Raw genomic sequence first — 20332 nt, 5'->3', positions numbered from 1 at the left:
TATTGCACTGTAATTACTTACAATGGAACCTTTTTTCAAGCTACAAGAGATAAGCTTAGTGACTTATGCTAAAAAATCAAGCTAAAAATTAGAAATGACGTGGTACTTATCTTTCCGTTGAATGGGCACTTTGAGGTCAAATATTTGAGGGCAAAGTTCACAGTAGCGGCATGTTTTTTTCTCAAGCGGGCGAGCGGAGGAGTGAAAATTTTCTCCTTCGAGGTCACTCCGCTTCCTTCACTCTCACACGCTCACACTTTATTCAATGCATATTATTTTTGACAAAATTTCACAATCTCGTAAATTGCTTCATACATTCATATAATTTTATATTTGCTTTTTAAAATCCTACGATCCACCGATGCGTAATAAAAAAGTGACGATGGGTTCAATAAATTATAACTTATAATTTATGAAATATAGCGTATATTTATAGCAAATATAAAATTATATGAATGTATGAATCAATTTACGAGATTGTGAAATTTTGTCAAAAATAATATGCATTGAATAAAGTGTGAGCGTGTGAGAGTGAAGGAAGCGGAGTGACCTCGAAGGAGAAAATTTTCACTCCTCCGCTCGCCCGCTTGAGAAAAAAACAGGCCGCTACTGTGAACTTTGACCTCAAATATTTGACCTCAAAGTGCCCATTCAACGGAAAGATAAGTACCACGTCATTTCTAATTTTTAGCTTGATTTTTTACCATAGGTCACTAAGCTTATCTCGTGTAGCTTGAAAAAAGGTTCCATTGTTAGTGGGCAAGGAAGGTAGGATTATCATATTAATAACAATAAATGCTTTATCTTTTAAACCACAGCGTATTTATAATCCACATGAATTATAAGAACGAAAGCGATTTCGTTTCGCATCATGAGTTTTCAAAATTTGTACAAGTTTAGGTATTTTAAGTAAAAAAAAGAGTACATAGCTACTCTAAATTCATGCAGGATTTAATGTTTACAGAAATTGAAAATTCTGAGAAACTACGCCACTGCTAAATAGTCTCAAATTTTCCCGTTAACTCGATTTTAGGGAATTTGAGACTGATAGTGGCATGGTTTCTCAGAATTCTCAATTTCTTTAAAAGTTTAACCCTGCGTGGATTTAGACATAAAAAAATATCTGAATAATTCATCAAAGTTTTAAGTTTGTACCGTTTCGTTTCTTCATGCTTCGTGCATGCATTTTTTATTATGTACGAATGACGTGTTAATTTCATTTTGTGTGTCCTTTCCAGGTACGGGCGACGCACTAACTCGATTCCAACATGCAGAACGTTGCGGAATTTAGTGACAAAAATATCAAGCTGCGGTCAACCCATTCAGAAGATGAGAGGTCAACTCTTTCTCCAGATTTTGGTAAATATCTGAATCTATTTAGAAATATTTTATCTTAACAATTAATCTTTTCTTTAGTATCAGAGTATTCACTCGTTTTACTTAATTTCAGATTCGGACAACGCACGTGTCAACTCCATGTCGAAGGTTGTAACGAATCCGTTGGTTAGTTACACGCATAATTACACACATTTGTTCAAATTAATAAATAATTGATTACCCTGCCCGCTTAATTAAACAACTTTGAATTTTTTTGCCAGATTCTCAAAGCTATTTTTGCCAAGCTCAGCCTCCCCGATTTGAAGACGTCTCGTCTCGTCTGTCACGACTGGAACGACGTCGCCTCCACCGTACTAGGAAAACGGGTTTATTTCCAGCTCAACAAGCTTTTTTCCTGCGAAATCTCCAACTCTAATGAGGTGCCCCCCGTCAACGACCAACTGACGCGACGCCTCCTCATCTCCGACAAGTTCGACCGATCCGTTGGGTCGGACAAGCTGAATGCTGACGTTATCGCAAAAGGGCTCACCCACGTGTCCGGATTAACTCATGAAATCAAATTTCTCGCCGCCGAGAAGGAATTTATCCCCGCTTTCCTCGAAGGAATTAGCACCTTGGGGTCCACAAATATCCAGCGCATTGACATCCGCAGCGCCTGGGAACCCCACATTGACTTCACAATTCCAGCCGAGGCGTGTCTCAAGCTCCCCCCGCAACCTGCCTTGACCTCGCTCAGGTTCCATGTTAAGCCAATCTTTCGACTTGACTACACCACCGTCGGCCTGGAATTTCAATCCCTTACTAAAACCTGGCTCGATTCTGCGCCCAATTTGACCACGCTGGATATCGCGGCGTTTCTCTGTCCGAATTTGGAGGGGTGCAGGAATCTCAAAGTGCTGAAATTTAAATTCTTAATGTGCTATGGGCATGCACGTAACCCCAACTACTTGGGCAATGTGATCAAGATGCTGGGACAGGTGAAGGATTCTTTGATCGAGCTGGAATTGTCCCAGGCTAAGAGGCAGGGCGGTGAGGTGGAGGAGGTAAGGGTTTAATTTCATTTTGGAATTTTACACACGGCAATGTACAAGTTTTCAATAAGCAACTAATATATTTACATATTTGTTAAACTCAAAAAACATGATTTCGCTAAGCTATTGGGTATGTGTGCGGACCTGCAGGTTACTTTCAATGAATTTACGTACAGGGTGGTTTAAAAGTCAGGTTACAATGGAAAATTTTTCAATGGGAAAAATTCGTAAATTTCCATTAGTTACGGATTTGGGCTTTTTATTAATTTTTATCAAAACTTATAGAACACTGATGACAAAATTCTTAAAATATTGAATTTCAGAGGTAAAATTAATGATAGAGATTTGCGAATTTTTCCCATTGAAAAATTTTCCATTGTAACCTGACATTTAAACCACCCTGTTTGTATGTATGTGCAACTCGTTTTATGTAAACGACGAGTCAGTGAATTTTTACGAAAAACATGGTCAAATAGGTAGCAAATTTGCGAAAAATTAATTGAAAACTATTTACAAGTAATACAAGTAGCTTTGCTACATAAATTTGGCTAATTAAATAGGTTTTGATGCTCAGTTTGTGAGACATATTCTAACACTTGCTTGATATTTATTGCCGATCCTAAACAGATCCAAACTTTTGCCAAGCTTCCCGTCCTACCAAAACTTACCAGGCTCTCCATCCGCGCCATAAATGCGTACCGGATTCTTGGCTTCTTTGATGACATCCACTTCCCAAAATTAAAAACCCTCTGGGTCCAGAACAAAGCAAGATGTTCGATGTCATACGATCTAGAAGTGTGGAGGCGCCACAGCCGAGTGGAATTTCTCGCGTTGACCGTGGATTTCTGGTGGGGAAAGGAGGGGAAATTACCTGAAAAAATGATCCAATTATTCCCCGCCGTTAAGGAATTCGACTTGACGATGAAAGAGATGTGGTCTTTCCCCATTTCCTCCGTCAACCGGGGTATGAAATCGTTCAAAATGTGGGACTTGAAACGGGTCAAGGTCCTCGTGAAAGAGTCCTCGGAGTTGATTGAAGTTCTCAGAGCTGTGTCCCTTTTGAAAGGTAAAATCAGTCCAGGAAAAATAAAGTTCGAAATACACTGTTAGAAATCTGGTATGGGATCGTACATAAATTATGTCACGGAAAAATCATTAAATTTCTAGACTCCCCCTCACTCAACATGTTTCACAGAGGGGCATCGTTTGGTATTTAAATTTTACGGGTCTATCCTAATTTGTTACCAATATTTATATCAATACTGCGTGACATTTTTTAATACTGGATTTCTAAGCATGTACTAAACGATTATAATATTAACAACATATACTCGTAATAATTTCAGGAATTAAAAGTGTCCATTTCTAGGACACTAGTATCACGGAAAATAAATTTTCTCCCCACATTCAGGATTTCATCATGCTGAGCAAAGGATTTAAAAGAGTAGAAATCTCGGGAACCGTGGTATGTAACTCGCTCAGGGAAATAACTTGCATGCCCAAAGTTATCCATATTTAGCTTCCTAAGTACTCAGGTACCGAAAATTGTGGAACGAATACGACCCATCTTTGAAGCCAGTGGTGCACCCATTCATTTCACGGGAGGGGTGGTTCACAAGGAAATCGACGTGTTTTAAGAGACCAGATTTGATTGGTAGAATGAGTAGAAATAGGCTATTTCAAACTATGTATGCAGAGTTAACATATGTAGGAATGTGTGGTGATAATAATAAGTCTTTATTGTCATTAGATAACAACTTGATAACATGCTGATTTCCAACATTAACTTAAAGGGTGTAAATTTAATCCGGTAACACGGATTTTTAGATCCCCGCTCGAGACAAAATCAGTCATAATTATTGATCCCGCTGATGTTTTTCTTTGAAATTTTTTCCATCGGTGGAGTGAACATAGGTGTTAATAAAAAACACCATGAAATTGAGGTGCAGGTCTTAGAAGCGGGAAATTCAAACTAATAATGAAAATCATCCAAAATTTGGATGTGCCGGAAAAAGTCCGTGTAAATGCGGGAAGAAAGTTTTTTTGAAGGATGAAAAATGACCCAAACAATCCAAAAGGGTCCCACCTACCAGAAAATCAATGACTATACTCAGATTTCCTTAGTTAACTTGAAGTCTTTGTCCAAATAGTGGAATGGAACGGAAAAGCGTAAAACGGATTAAATTAAAATCGTGCACAAATAGCCCATTGTGGTGAAAACTACCGTCGGATCAGCATTATGTGTTGACCGAACTTATAATCTAACCAATTAAAATCATCTGTCATCTGAAAATAGTGATGACCATGTTGCATTGACATGAAAGCTATGAAATAATTGGAATTTGACGGCTTCAGGAATTTTGTCGCCATATCCTCTGGACCAATAACTCGCAAATTGAGTTCTATCCTAAATTACACTGACAAAATTGAACATACAGAACAGCAAAGAAATTAAACCAATCGTTGATAGGGGTCCTGAAATTAGGGTATGAAGTTATGGTACACTGCAAATAATTTGGTGTAAATCCAGTCCGGTGTAGCCACATATGCACACCGTGCGGTAGCAATCCGGGTAAATTAACACCGGCGGTGTGCATATGTGGCTACACCGGACTGGATTTACACCAAATTATTTGCAGTGTACCTAGTGGGTTTTGAGCACGACGAAAATCATCTTGCACAGTGCATGAAGCATAACCTTCAGGGCATAATCGAAGCACGTGGTGAAAAGACTAAATAGTAAGGTAACTTCTGAGGAAAATTGGTTTTTCTAATATCTGCAGTTTCGAAAAACAAGCATTTTCTTTGCAGTGAAAAAGGTTACCGGATTAAATTTACACCCTTTATAATGATGAGAACAAATTATGTATGTACACTCTCAATAATTTTTTGATGAAATTGTTACCGGCGGAGGTACTATGAAATTCTACCGCTCGGGTAATAATTTATCACCGAAACAAAACATATATACAGAGGTTAAATCCTGCTCAGCCTAATATGTCAAAGCTCAGGTAAAAAAAATATTACCGATACCGGAGGAAATTTCTTACCCTCAGAAGACAATTTGTTACTATACTGTTACCACGCGGTAGAATTGCATAGTGTCTCCGCCAGTAACAATTTTGTAAAAAAATTATTGAGAGTGTACATATGTGAAAAGACCTATGTATAAAGACCTCAAATGTTTAATTAATTACAGAGGAAGTAAATATCCCATCTTGAACTATGTCGAACGCGTTTGGAGAATAAATTTGTGCACAAAAATTAAAAGAAATCCTTCGGTACAATAAATATTTTAAGAAAGTTTGCAATTATGAACTTCATTTACAGTTAAGTTAATAGGGAATTTTTGCTAAACTTTTTTTAAGCTTGAAACAGTAATTGGTCATGCAAGGTTACAATGCAAATTGTGGTATATTTACCTGGGTCCAGTATATTGCGAACCGCACCCCATCTATCCATTTTGTAAATATCTATTTAAAAACTTGAAACGAATTTGAAACATATGTACCTGTTCAAAAAAACTTTTTTCATTTACAGTTCAGTCATCTCGATTTCTGACTGTAGATTATCATTCACATTCAGTCATTTTCTTTCAAATTCATTTCATTTCACTTCTCTTCACTTCATCGGACTTCATTTCTTACTTCGCCTTATGTATAAAGCATAGGGTGAAAAGGAGTGAGACATCCTGTCAGTTACACTAGAATGACTGAATTTTTCAATCATTTTCATTCAAATCACAGAAAATTCATTTTCATAATCGGTCACATGAATTAAAGTGAACAGGCTTAATTTGATACACGTCGTTGAAAACTGTATGAGAAAGATTCATTCCACAAAATATGTACAACCAAGCCGGTAAGAATTTGTTACCAAATCATATCATCAGTGTATATATGTATATGGAGTATGTGTGTACCACATACGTATATATGTATGTGGTCCTCCCAGATTTCTCATAGTGTTCGCATAATATGTATGAACATTTCCTTGATCGATATCCAGAATTCTATTCTTAACTTTAAACTCGAGTTCAAATTCCGGCTTAAAAATGTGTCAAATGTGAGAGAGTGTGCAATGAATACACGTTATTATTGTTTAACTGTAAGAAAGGTACCCTAACATATGTGCAAGATAATCGCAGTTTTCCAGAATGATAAGCAGTCCGACTATGTGTCGTAAACCTGCAGTTAAGCATGGGGTAAAAAGAAGGTTGTTGATCAGCAGAAACAAATTAAGGCATATAAACAGTAGTATTCTTGGATGCACCTTCAAGAAGGGACGCTGCCTTCTCCAGCCCTTCTCGGGTAAATATTTATAGAAAGTCACGCCGACTTCTCCACTCATGCTTGCATGCATAAATATTTCTGTCGTTGCCTAACCCTCGTCCAGTAAAGGCATACTTTTCCTATCTCCAAAACTTTAAAATTTCACATCGAGATAATATTTTAACCATATTTCAATTAGTGCGACTAGTAATGGAAGATTGATAATTGGTACTAACATGCAGCCTTTTAAGACTGGTAAGCTCAACAAAAATTTATTTGCTACTTTATTTAATTAATTTTTGTGAATAAGTTTATCATAAATTTGAAGGCTTAAATGTTTGTATTTAAAATAGTTGGGTTACTTTATAAGCAAATTAAAATCAGTAAATAAGTTTCTCACAAACATTGATGTATTTATGTATTTACATGCTTACGTACCACTAGTAACGTCGCCGATTAAATTGATGTAATCCTAAAACCAAAAAAAGTTTTAAAGTTTATGGTATTGCAATTTCTTAAGCTGATTTACTCCAATGAGCCAAAAGTAATTATATGTTTCATGTTATATGCAAATCCACTTACAATGGAACCTCTTTTCAAGCTACACCGGGATTGACTAATGAGTTATATCAAAAAATCAAGCCCAAAATTAGAAATCACATGGCGCTTATCGTTTCGTTGAATGGCCGTTTTGAAGAAAAATATTGGCGGTTAAGTTCAATTTTTGAGCAAATTTTCTTTCTCTTTTCCTCCACAAGGCGAAAACCCACGGCGCTCGTGAGGACTTTGACCCCCAATATTTTTCTTCAAAGGGGCCATTCAACGGAACGATAAGCGCCATGTGATTCCTAATTTTTGGCTTGATTTTTTGATGCAACTCATTAGTCAATCCCGGTGTAGCTTGAAAAAAGGTTCCATTGTTAGAGGGGTCGCCCCGGGAAGTGGTGATGTGAAATTTGCCCCTGAAAATGGTCAAAAAATGATTCCAAAAATGCCAAAATGATGAAGTATATTTGAAATATATCTATCGTGAGAAATCCGCAGACAGCGACTACTTAAGTCCATTATCCATCATGTATTTAACTATTTTTATGACGCCCACCATTAATGTTTTTCCGAAAGACTTTGCAACTTCATTGTTAGTTTCCACAGACCGGAACTTAAATTTTTTTAAAGTATCGCCTGTTTCACAAACCTTGGAGTATTTCGACTTGGATAAAGTCCAAATTCTAATTTTGGGGTGAAGATGATGGGCGTTTGAGAGACCTTCATCTTCCAACCCCAAACTGACATTTTTGTCAATTTATTCCTTCGCAGATATTGCGTGATGAATGATCGCAAAGTTCGGGCCAAAATATTACATTTTATGTTTTTGATACTCCGTGATGAAAGGAATCGGACGGTCCGTCTCGCATTTCTGAAAATAATCCTGTACGCCCACACAGCCCGTTTGAACTTAAGGGTCCCAAAAATATCCAAATTGGACCAACGCCGACCAAATCTGGGATATCTTAGAAATTTCAAAAACAAAATTTATTTCTCTGAGGTTTTCAGTTTAGAGATATATTTACCATGCATAAATTGCTTTCCCGGAATTTCTATCAAGTTTTTGAAGACGTAGGACTCGTCGCCATTGCCCAACTGTTTTGGTCAAATTTTGTTGTAAGGTTTGGGAAGTTTTGCGTTCACCATTTTTTCTTGGCCTTTCGTATGTTTTGTTGCAGATCTTTTTCCATACACCTTGGCCCACAATTTATGGGCCTTAATATGATACAAATAGCTCATATTAATCTTTGACCTCACGGCCGCATCATGCACAAACGTGGAGAGGTACTTTCCAAAAATAAATTTAATCGTTTTTCATCTTCAAGAGGTCAGTATGATGGTTTTTTCTTGTGGTGCGTACTTGAAGTTGATATTTTCGGATTCGCCACACTTTTTTATGTATGTCCTAATTTTTGCACGGCCACACCCTTCTCTGTTGAAATGTGGTAAAGACTTCTTTGAGTCTTTGTAACTCGAATTTTGGTACTTACCAAAAATTCGTTTCCCGACTTCCTCGCTTTGAAGTTGTGTACGAAATTTGTTTTTCAAGGAAAGCTTATGAAATTTTGAGGGTACGTGGTTGAATATATTTGTAGTAGTATACAAAAAAATAAAAACTTTGAAACCATGGTTTACTACCCTGCTACTAATTACAAACTGACCACCACTTCCCGGGGCGACCCCTCTATTTATATTGCAGGTTCTCCATCAACTTTCACCGTTGAAAATTTAGCCTCAAAATCCCGTACATCTTCATCTCTACGCATTTATCTAGCTATCGTCTTATTTTCGATAAACGGTAATAAATTCTAAACTAATTTGCAACAATAATTATGTATTTAGGTAATCCTAATATACATATGTGAAATTAAGATATTTTTGTTGCACTTTTCAGTCGCCGTGGAAAAAATTTATTTAAATGACATCGACCCCAATGGATTAAAGTAATCGACTACCAGTTGTCACCCTACCGTAATGATCCGTTACCTGTACAAGACAAGGAGCAAGAATTCCATGTCACCTGATTAGGTCAACTACCCGACGATGCAACCATATTTCCAGGTCATGAATTTTACTAGAGACATATTCTTCAAGCCAAATGTTTATTTTTAGATCTAGTTACTTTAGAATATGCATGTCAAAATGTACTAATTCACTAAATCTTATCCTTAGTTACACTTGCTCCATTTAAATTAATTTGACTAAAGAGTTTGTTTGTTTGTTTGTTTGCCTTTATTTCACGTGCCATACAACCTATCAGTACAAAATTAGACTGGTCTCCCTAGGGTGACACGACTGACCACATTATTATTAATTAATTAAATGATTAAAACTAAAATATAACTAAAATCTTAACCAAAATCATACAATTATGACCTCTTATCTATTAACCACTGATTAACGGATTTTCTGAAGTTGAGACTTTTGTCATCGATATCACAAAACTCTCGGGGAAGAGAGTTCCAGTCTGGAATTAATTTAAGAAAACTCACCTTAAATACTTATTCATTAGGAAAAACATAAGTAAATATGTTCGTACTCATGGTTCGTTGAGACTATGGAATATAAGCTCTAAATCTATTCATATTTCAAGTTCTTGAGAATGACGACTCAAACTAGTTTTCAGTCTCTCTAATCTCCGAGGACGATGTTATACTCCGCCAAAAGCGGCATTTATAATTCCACAACCCCCACCCAAAAGTTGTTGCCAGTTCTTCCTTAGTTACTGCTGCTCATGAATATTTTACGTTTTCATATGGGTCTCCTTCTGTATATCTGAATTATTCATTTCGATTCTCAAAGTAGGAGAGGTCATGGAATTTTCCAACAATAGTTATCCATTGGATTTGTATTCAAAGGACTCAGATAAGAAGGATTTTCACATTTTCGGAACGAATTTACGGTTCCGAAAATTAAATTTACGATGTTTAACAGTTCGAATTGATGAGAAATGACTAGGAAAATTGCGATGGATTAGACCGAATATGTATAGAAATATATATGTCCATTTTTACTGCGTTACTTATTCAAAAATGACGTACTTATCCCAACTGCAAGAAATTGGCTTAACTTTCTCGCATATGCATAATTCTAGTGTAGTACGAAAGTGGGTGAAATGCATAGTACAAATGTAAACTAAATGCATGGGGTCGAATTCAGCAATCTTGTTGAATATTCATCTTCGTGAAGGATTTCATGTCGTAAATGAGGTAAATTTGCGAGAAGGAACATTTACAACAAATTTGTGCAAGGAAAGATTAAATATGCTTGGATTTTCCTGAAATGAAAATATGTACATGGGAAAATCCGAAATCTTGATTTTTCTATTTTACTGCTAGGCTGACCAAACTTTACGCGTGGAAACCTATGAAGTAGAGCACCTTCAAATAAAAAATTAAAAGTTAACTTTTGTTAACCTTAGTTCTACATATTACTCATCGTTACTAAGATTTTTGAAAGTCATCTTTTTGCAGCCTTCTTAAAATTACAGAAATCGATACACTGTAAGTATTGATTATGAATAAAGGGTTAAAAAATATGGTAATTTTTTATTCCCTGGCCCAGTTTATTAAAAATTTTGAACAATCTTTTCCAAGCCTGGAACCAGTCGTACGGTTTTTCTCACTCTGCAAAGTATTTAGTAGGATAAACATTGTGATAAACCAGGTACTTTTGCCCCTGCAATTTCAAATGTTTCACCTGCTGCATATTGAGCAAGGAATTCTGCGATTAATTGCACAGGTGTAAATTACTATTGTCTCCTATAGCAAATGCGACAAAACCTTTTTTCTCAAATGGAAGGATTTTTAATTTCTCAACTAATTTTACTCATCGCACTTTTAAATGAAAGTTGAACGATTTTTTTTACATTTTAATTAAGTTAATTATTTTAATAAAGTAGCCGTGATCTACATACATACTCACATATATTTTAATTTTTACAAGTCAAGAAGCCACCATGGTAACGGTGCTTCTTGAAGAACTAAACAAATGGTAAGAAATCTGGAGCGTGAGAAGCAGGGTTACAAGTGATATATATCACTGAGTGAGATTTAGTGAGATTTAATGATATATATCAATCATCTCACTTGGGGCTGAGTGAGAAATATGAGAAATAATGAGATAAACTTGTAGTTCATGACCACATCCTCTAGGTGGCGCTAGTGCATGGCTCATAAATCTCACTAAATCTCATATTTCTCATGTCTCACTATTTCTCATTATATCTCAGTGGGATGAGATTTACGAGGGTGAGATGAGATTTCTGCAACCCTGGTGAGAAGGCCATTATGATTTAGAACCGCTATAATTAAACGAAAAAGTTGTCCCCCGTTGTCACTTTTCAGACCGTTGTGGAATGCTTATTTAGGTCCTTTTTTTTACTATAACACCAGTCAGTGTCTGATGTTCCATAAATTCGTGGCAAATGGGCACAGTTCGCTGGGGCCCCGTGTCCCTGACCGGTTTGAAAATACTGATAAGAAACTAAGGAAATTTTGTATTTTTTACGCATAACCCTTATTCTGTGCAAGGTAAATTGGCGTCGAATGGTTAACCGACAAAGGTTTAAAACGTTTATATTATTTAATAGCATAACTTCAAAAATTGACGGAAGAACTGGCCGGATGCAGTTTTTGCAGTAGTTTGATTTATCCTGTTTGAGTTAAATAACATCTAAATTGATAATTTGTTCGTCAGCCAAATGTTAAGTCATCCCGACAAGATGATCGCCATTGTTAAGTTCGCATCACATCGGGATAAATTTGCGATAGATTTAAAACATGTAAAATTATTAATCAAGATGAGAGCAAATCTTGTAGAAAAATGAACCCAAAATGTTATATCTCAGAATTTTTGAAATTAAAATTAGTAGGTAAAATTTGGCAAAATTTCTGAACAGAATTTAAATTAGGTGTGATTCTTTGAATTCGCTTCGAGATCTAACAAATTTTGAAATTAATTAATGAATTTAAAACATTTTGGGGCCCCCACTCGTGATGGCCCTGAAAAAGAAAAGGCTATGCCTACATATTCCTAGTTCCGCTTGTGGTCTTACCTAAATATAAAGGATTTGAAATATTGTAAATTTGTATTTCCTTGCCAGGTTTATTGATAATTTTGGATAAATTTATCGTTTAAAATTGTAACGCATGAAAAGTTACAGTTGCGTCTCCGTACATGTTTATTTAATCATTTCGGCCCCAGGTCAACAGATTAAATAATAAAGTTATTACCTCTCGAATACAGACAAACTCAATCGGGACAAGCGGTATGTGCAAAAAGAGTTTTGTAGAGTAGAAAATATTCCTGAAGTTTAGAAATATGTATTATCAGGAATCCTAGTAATAAGTTTTACATCTTAGGTTTCGAATTAAATAAATAAGATCTTACTAATTACATTCACACACATTTTTAGAAAATCATTCTATGTAGAAACCAAATATTTATAACTAAATATGTAAATAATATTGGACATAAATGAATTTAAAATCCTTTACAAGTATATTGCAAATATATTATATTATACTTTATTGTTTATATTTAAAATTTATATTCATAAATTTATTTAAAATATACACATACATGTATCTAATTTTACAAATCAATAAAAATATTTTTCAAATTTCATTGAATTAAGCATTTGATTCGAAACAGAATCTTAATTTGCGTCATTTCCTCGGTCATTTATACTTTTGTTTTTCATTATTTTTATTCCGACAATTTAAACAATAAATAATTGAAAAACACGATTTCTTAATTTATGTATCCTGTCACAAACACGACAAAATAAAAGGATGTGCATCCCTTTTAGTTTTATACTGGAGACAGTCACGCATTACTTATCGTGAAAAAAATCCAGCAAAAATTTTAAAAAATCCAGTCAAAATTATAAAAAATAAATTTGACAAGAATGATTAAGTCTGCTATCACCTGGATTTTCGTCGTTATCATGGCTATCTGTATTAAGAACTCGGTAATTCTGACTTAAATTAGTAAATTTAGGAAACATTATTTTTTTAATTTACAAATTTAATTTTGATAATTATTCTAGTCCGGAAGAGCGATGTCCAAAAGGAGATTAACGCTCATTCCACGTGTAACGGTCAGTCGGTCATTTTTCCTGCGCAGACCGTCACGAGTGCCCTCTTCGCGGGGATTGGTTGTGCGGATGTTGAAGACGAATATGTAATTTTTTGCAAATTTTTGTTCATTATGCACTCTTAGAAATCTGGTAGGTAAAATCCCTCATCGGATTCCTTCGTTATGATTTAGTGTGCTAAATTATGCGTCATCCGGAACGTGGAGGGGACCATGAAGGGGAATAAATTGAACATGAACTGGTTCAAGGATCAAGTGAAGAATACAATGATCGGAGGAAACAATGAGGACGCTAGGGCAGAAATTATTAAGGGATTTGATACTTGTGGAAAGGATGGTAATACAAAAAAATACAAAATTTTGGAGTTTTAAGTGTCAAATTTTTGGCGTCAATTTTTTGTTATTTTTTAAAATTGTGATAACGGCGTAATTGATTTTTTTCTTTTGTTTCCCCAGATTTGGATATGCCACCCTCTTCACAAACTACGTCATGCCTCGCCTTTAAAAATTTTAATATTTGTGCAGACAAGTTTTATGATTCGGCGTGTAAAAAGAAATAATATTTTTGTTCGGGAATAATAAAAATATGGAAATTGACGGCACTTTGGTTTAGCAAATTTGCAATGACTATTCTCTTTTATTGCATGTCACTATGTTAACCTTCATAATTTTTAAATTAAAAGGGTCAGCAAATAAATAAGAACTCCCTGGTCAGGTGGTTTAGTTCTGTCATACATAGATATTTTAAGAGATTATGCAAATACGTAGTCATACAGAAATCACATCCTTTGTGGTCATCACAGTACACAAAATAAAACATTTTATGAACTTGCATAATAAAATACGCAATTCAACCAGGCGAATTAAAAACACGTTGATAAAAACTACATGCCAAAATTCATACCCGTTCTCGAGATATTATGATTCAGACGGAAAGAAAACAAAACCATAAAACGAAGATTCACCCCTCAATAAATGAACAATTATAGTACATGCGTACACGCTAGTAAATAATGTTTCCTGAAGAAAAGTAAATGCACCCTCAATTTTACATTAAGCTAGTATATCCAGGGTAAACTTTATTCAAGTGAACAGTGTTACATAACTTAACAATACACTGGATTTATGTAGGTAGTATACCTCATTTAGAATTGAGAGTGCGTTTACTCTACTTTTACAAAAGGCCTTTTTGAAAAGGGCAACATTATTTGTAACAGTGATACAAATCTATGCGCACTTGCTACCATGACCTCACCTAAATAGTGATATGGAGCTGTTTAAGACGGAAGTACTGTGTATGTACATAACATTTGTGTACATTTGAACCTTTCTCTTTGTGGATATTCAGAATCCTTTTCTGAACTTGGGTCCAAATTCCGGCTTAAAACTAAGGAGGGGAGCTTGCGAGGTTGATAATAACAGATCTTGATGCCCTTTGGATATGTGGTAGGGACCCATGAGTGTACTATAACCCTGAAGTGGTTTGACTCCATGGCCACATTTACGCCCGGCACACCCACTCAAAAATGCCCAAAAAAGCTTTCAATCGAGTTTTCACTCACTCGAATCCACCCCAAAAATTCAATTTTACTCGGATTTTGAAATTTCTTTCACCATTACGCTCCCAGATGGTTGCTTTCTTCAATCCCATATCAAACTCAATTTTGCTGATTATTATTTCGCAGGCATAATTTGCCTTGTTGATTGCTACAACAATGCTCATTCAGAAATTTAAATTTTAAAAATACTAAAAATTTCGAAAAAATTGAGTTTGATATTGGATTGAAGAAAGAAACTATCTGGGAGTATATTGGTGAAAGAAATTTCAAAATCCGAGTAAAATTGGATTTTTGGCGTGGATTTGAGTGAGTGAAAACTGGAGTGAAAGCGTTTTTTGGGCATTTTTGAGTGGATGTGGCGGGCGTAAATGTGGCCATGGAGTCAAACCAATTCAGGGTTTTAGTACACTCATGGGTCCCTACCATATATCCAAAGGGCATCAAGATCTGTTATTATCAACCTCGCAAGCTCCCTCCTAAGAAAAAGGTGACAGGACGTGCAAAGCACACGTTATTATTTTTAATAAGAAACGTGGTCTTATCTAATAATCACAACTTTCCAGGATAATAAATAATACGAAAAGTAGTTAAATACTTATTCGAGAAAAATAAAGATGCGGACAGGCAGGAAAACGGAGACATAAAAGACAGAATGCTTGGATATCCCTTTCTTAAGAAAGGGACGCTAACCTTGGCCTGTCCTCCTTTCATAAATATTTCTGTCGTTGTCTGAACCTCGTCAAATCAAGAGCCACGTCTCCAAATTAAAAAAAAAGTTCATTTCGTTGAAATAATATTTCTTGCACATATTAATTAGTGCGACAAGATAGTATGTAATGGAATAATTGATAATCGTCTAGTCCTAAATAAGCTATGACATCTTATCTAAGATCGGTAAGCTCAATAAATATTGTAAAGTGAGTGATTTTTTTTATGAATCCAACTGAAATATGAAGGTTTAAATGTTTCGCCTTTATTAAAAGTAATTGAGTTACCAAATTAAACTAATATTGCGATGGTGTGAAGTGTAACAATCAGAATTGATTGACATTTTAAAATTATGTAGCTCAAGTCAATACAAACAATGTTTCTTCAATCATATACAATTTGACTTCTTTCTTTCTTCAATCAGTTTTGACGGTGGTTGGAAACCGTAAAAATATTTGAACACGCGACCGTCGCAGGAAGAAATAGTACATTTGTCAACTTTGACCCAAAGTATTTTAAACTAATTCCAAACATCGCCAAATTCCAAACTGCCTCAGGAAACGTTGGTTGTATTGACCTTGACTACATAATTTTAAAATGTCAACGAATCGGAGTATTACACTTCGCAACATCGTCAAACTTTTGATATAGGTATGTACCTAAGTATGTACATACAGTCAATGGAAAAAGTATTGGCAACCCCCACGCCAGCCAAATAAAATTGGCTGTAACGTTGGAATGCATTATACAATTGGCATGAAAATTTGTACGCCTTTAGAAAATATAATGTAGTTTTCGATTATAGTCATTTGTTATTGATTAAAATTAGATAAACACAGTTTTTAAATAATTTGTTGGAAAATTTGCAAAATTTACCCGCAAAAAGTATTGACAACATGTGGCCAAATTAATTACGCAAAACAATTTTCTTAATCAGCTACCACATTTCATTACGGTAAGTTAATAAGGTGACCAAATATGACGTTAGCGACATTTTAAGTCTACAGTTGTGTTGTCTGGAGCCAAAATGGCGACACCAAACGAGCTGTATTGGCGCCGGGAGAAATAATCATGTCTCTTTCACAAAAAAGCTTTCTTATCGAAAATTCAAAGAGAAAACATACTTTTCCATATTTACTATTGAAAACGTAGCCAAGAAATATAAAATGACAATCTCAGTTTCTACTTTTCCATGGTGCGAAAGGAAAAAGTCACCTACGCCCACGAGCCACTGATGAATCAAGCAAATTATCACTCGAGATCGGAAGACTTCAGCTCCCAAAACCATGTTGAATTTGAGAACCAACTGTGGGGTCAACATATCATGCAATATTGTGATCAATCAAAAATCATGCCATGGGGTTCCAGGGTCCAGAAGCCCGACTGACGCGAGGGTCACCAAAACGAACCAACCCAATAAATTGGAATGGACTAAATACCACCATGAATAGACTTCCAATGAATGAAAAAGGTTCTGCTGGTCTGACATAGGCATATTTTACTTATTCGGAGCCAATTGAATGGTTCAAGTCTGGCGGATGCCATAATAGGCTCACAAAAACGAATATATTCCTATGACAGCTAAACACAGAAGAGGAGCGATTATGGTTTGGGGTTAAATGACTAGGTCGTGGCGTAGGTAGCTGGTCATTATCGATGGAATAATGACCAATGAGGTCCAAATAATCATTCTAAACGATAATTTGATATTATTTAATAAAAATCTGACCTATTAAAGAATTTTATATTCCGAAAATTCAGTGACCCCAAACATGTAGCCAATTTAACGATGCAAGGTTTTGGAGATTGAAAAGGTTAAGATTCTTTCGTTGATTGCACAGTCTCCCGATGTGATTCTGATTGTCCGGATTGAGAAAAGAGGGACTGGTGAGAAACCACTCTTCGAAAAACGAGCTTGTCAAAAGTTCGAAGGAAGTATGGGCAGCCAGATCAAAAAGCGTTATAAAGAAACTTGTTGAATCAATTCCACGACGTATTTTTGCTCGTATTGCGTCGAGGGGAGGTGCTACGTAATACTAGAAGCAGTTTGTCATAATAAAATTGGCGTTTCTTTGATTTACGATTTTTTAAGTTAAGGGTTGCCAATACTTTTTGCGGGTAAATTTTGCAAATTTTCCAGCAAATTATTTAAAAACTGTGTTTATCTAATTTTAATTAATAAATCATGATTATAATCGAAAACTACATTATATTTGCTAAATGGGTACAAATGTTCATGCCAATTGTATGATGCATTCCATGGTTATAGCCAACTTTATTTAGCTGGCGTGGGGGTTGCCAATACTTTTTCCATTGACTGTAAATACATACTAAGTATACATACTAAGTATACATACTAAGTACACATACTAAGTATGTACATAAATACAGATCTGTTAAGTAAAGCCACCTGTTAAATTGACCCAATTTAAGACCCCTTAACACCAAGCATAAAATTTAGACCTTTAGTCCCATAATTTCTTAAACAGAACTTAAACTGTCTAGCCACTCGAAAATTATTAATTATCTTCATAACTTACATATGTAATTAAACTTTCATAATGTGATTACATAAAACTACATATATTACAGGGACGCCAACAACTTACACCAAGTTTCACAGGAAAAAATAAGCATCCTGTATGTAAATCTTCAACTTCCGGCTCTTTAACGTCTTCATTCATTCATATGAAACGCAATCATCATCTTATTTCCATTAGACGGTAATAATATTTTTAATAATTTAAACCAATAATTAATTCTAACTTAAAATTAACATATTTTTCATTGCTCTTCTCAGTTCTCTTGGGGAACATAAAGATGACATCGATCCCAGTGGATCAGCAATCCACTAGGATTTTCCGTCTCATCGCAGTAATCGGTAACCTACCTCAAGACGAGAAGTAAGAATGCTTATCAGGATGCTGCCACACTTCAAGGTCGTTAATTTGAGTAAAGTCACGCTCTTCAGGTCGAATAGCTAACTACTCTATGCAGCTTTAGTTATTTTAGTATATGTACATACCTACTTGTTTATTTTTGCTTCCTAAATTGTACTGTCACATTCTCCATCTACATTTTACAAAATCGCATTAATCTGAGCTTCAGAAATCTCACTTCACAGATATATAAACAAAGATAAGTATTTAGGAATACGAACTTCATACATATGTAGGCTTCATTCATAAAATTTATCAGGAATTCAGAATTTGGTTCCAGTATCCAACGCCCTAAGCATTACAACTAGATAAGTATGTACACTAAAAAAATCGTCAAAAAATTACTCCATTTTGTAGCGTAGCAATTTGCATAATTTTGTCAGTTCTCTATTGTTACGTAGCAGATTCTTATTATAAGTTTACGGGCGGATTGAATTAAGTGCAATAAACTTAAAAACGAACTAGAAGTACAAGAAGTTTAGTCCGATTTACCAGAGGATTACAACTGCTGCAATTTATTTCCCCAGGCTCAAATATTGTCTGGTTTTTGTTGTAGGATTGTCAAGTGGGGAAGAAGTTGGAAATTTTGTGGGGTAAGGTTTGCAGTATGGTGGTGCACTTTTTTCTGGAGTCGGCGGCACGGGATTTTTTATGGGTGAAAATATGCTGGGGCGGAATGAGAGAGATAGGATAATTGTGCTGATTTTGCTGTGGTCAAGGGAATTGATTGAAGGATGCTTTGGGAGATCTGGAAATGGGTTGACAGGAAAAGGTTTCTTGACTTTGTAGTTTATTTTAGAAAGTTGTATAATTTTTGCAACTAGTCAGCATCGAGGAATTCCAAGCTTTATAACCCATTCGAAAGTATGTTGAAAACTTGCCGTCGTAAAGTTAAAAAGAGGGTGTTTTTTTTGTCTCTACTTACTTGCTGCTGTCGCTGGTCCTTTCTTAGTCGCCTAATTGATGCTCTTTGTTTACCGACTGAAATTAAATGATGCCTCCCTCTATAGTAAGTATGGGAAAGAATACAGTTTTATTGGATTCGTTGTAATAGTGTTAGAGAAGTAAGTGGATAAGCAGGACTTGCATTTATGTCTACTAAAATATTCTCATTTTGAGTAGGAGGGCAAACATTAGGATTACTTTAATTTAATCATACTGTTCTGGATTCATGTTACTGTCAATTACTATTTCAGAATTAAATTTTTGAAGCATAATGCTATAGAAATAGGGTCCAGTTATGTTGTCCTTTCGCGGTATGGAAAAACGCATACCAATTGAAAAACGGAAGAAATCTATCAAAGTGGCTTAGTGCATCTCCATTTGTTGTAGCACGATAGCGGCGATCTCGAAGTAGGCACTACAATTGGCTGTCCTGATTCTGCTAGCGCACGCACTAATTCCAAAGACAATTGCTGAGCTCGACAGATATCGCGGTGCACTGTTTGAGGGTAAAGTTGTCCTTTATTGTTTGATACAGGTATTGAAATTCCGAGTTAACCTGGACGTCTGGTTTTATTCGTTGGATATTTGAAATATCAGATAAATTATCAAAGTTTTCGATTGATTGTACATCCTGTTTCCATTTTAAGTTAGCTCTTTAGTTTTGGACACCTTGGGGTCAAAGTCATCTTTGTCGGGGCTGAGATAATTCCTTGCCTTGAATATCCAATATTTAAATTACACATTGGCTGGGTTGTCATATGGGTTGTATTCAGTTGGTCTCCAGAGTAGAATTGAATCATCAGAATGACATATACCAGTTTTATACATATACCAGTTAATCTTGACGGGCTTATAATTGTTATGTCAATATTATTCACGGAAATTTTTAGTTGCAC

At 35.4% G+C, this 20332-nt stretch overlaps 1 protein-coding gene and 2 long non-coding RNA genes across 3 annotated transcripts; all 3 read left to right on the top strand.

Annotated features, from left to right (window-relative positions):
- Nucleotides 1–1251: 1251 nt before the first annotated feature.
- Nucleotides 1252–5677, top strand: LOC118437381. Its single transcript, XM_035856342.1, has 7 exons — nt 1252–1359; nt 1451–1503; nt 1599–2381; nt 2997–3435; nt 3716–3834; nt 3905–4023; nt 5569–5677. Exons 1-5 carry the CDS (start codon nt 1269–1271, stop codon nt 3736–3738), a joined length of 1389 nt encoding a protein of 462 aa, XP_035712235.1. The 5' UTR covers nt 1252–1268; the 3' UTR covers nt 3739–3834; nt 3905–4023; nt 5569–5677.
- Nucleotides 5678–6687: 1010 nt separating this feature from the next.
- Nucleotides 6688–9395, top strand: LOC110855762. The gene is made up of 3 exons (XR_002548517.2): nt 6688–6895; nt 8886–8984; nt 9081–9395. It is a non-coding gene; the product is annotated as an uncharacterized LOC110855762 (long non-coding RNA).
- Nucleotides 9396–15556: 6161 nt separating this feature from the next.
- Nucleotides 15557–18958, top strand: LOC118437450. Its single transcript, XR_004836119.1, has 3 exons — nt 15557–15738; nt 18145–18275; nt 18353–18958. It is a non-coding gene; the product is annotated as an uncharacterized LOC118437450 (long non-coding RNA).
- The last annotated feature ends 1374 nt before the right edge of the window (nt 18959–20332 follow it).

The sequence above is a fragment of the Folsomia candida genome, unplaced genomic scaffold (genome assembly GCF_002217175.1).
Source record: "Folsomia candida strain VU population unplaced genomic scaffold, ASM221717v1 Fcan01_Sc013, whole genome shotgun sequence".
Taxonomy (NCBI): Eukaryota; Metazoa; Arthropoda; class Collembola; order Entomobryomorpha; family Isotomidae; genus Folsomia; species Folsomia candida.
This window is presented reverse-complemented; position numbering and strand designations above follow the sequence as displayed.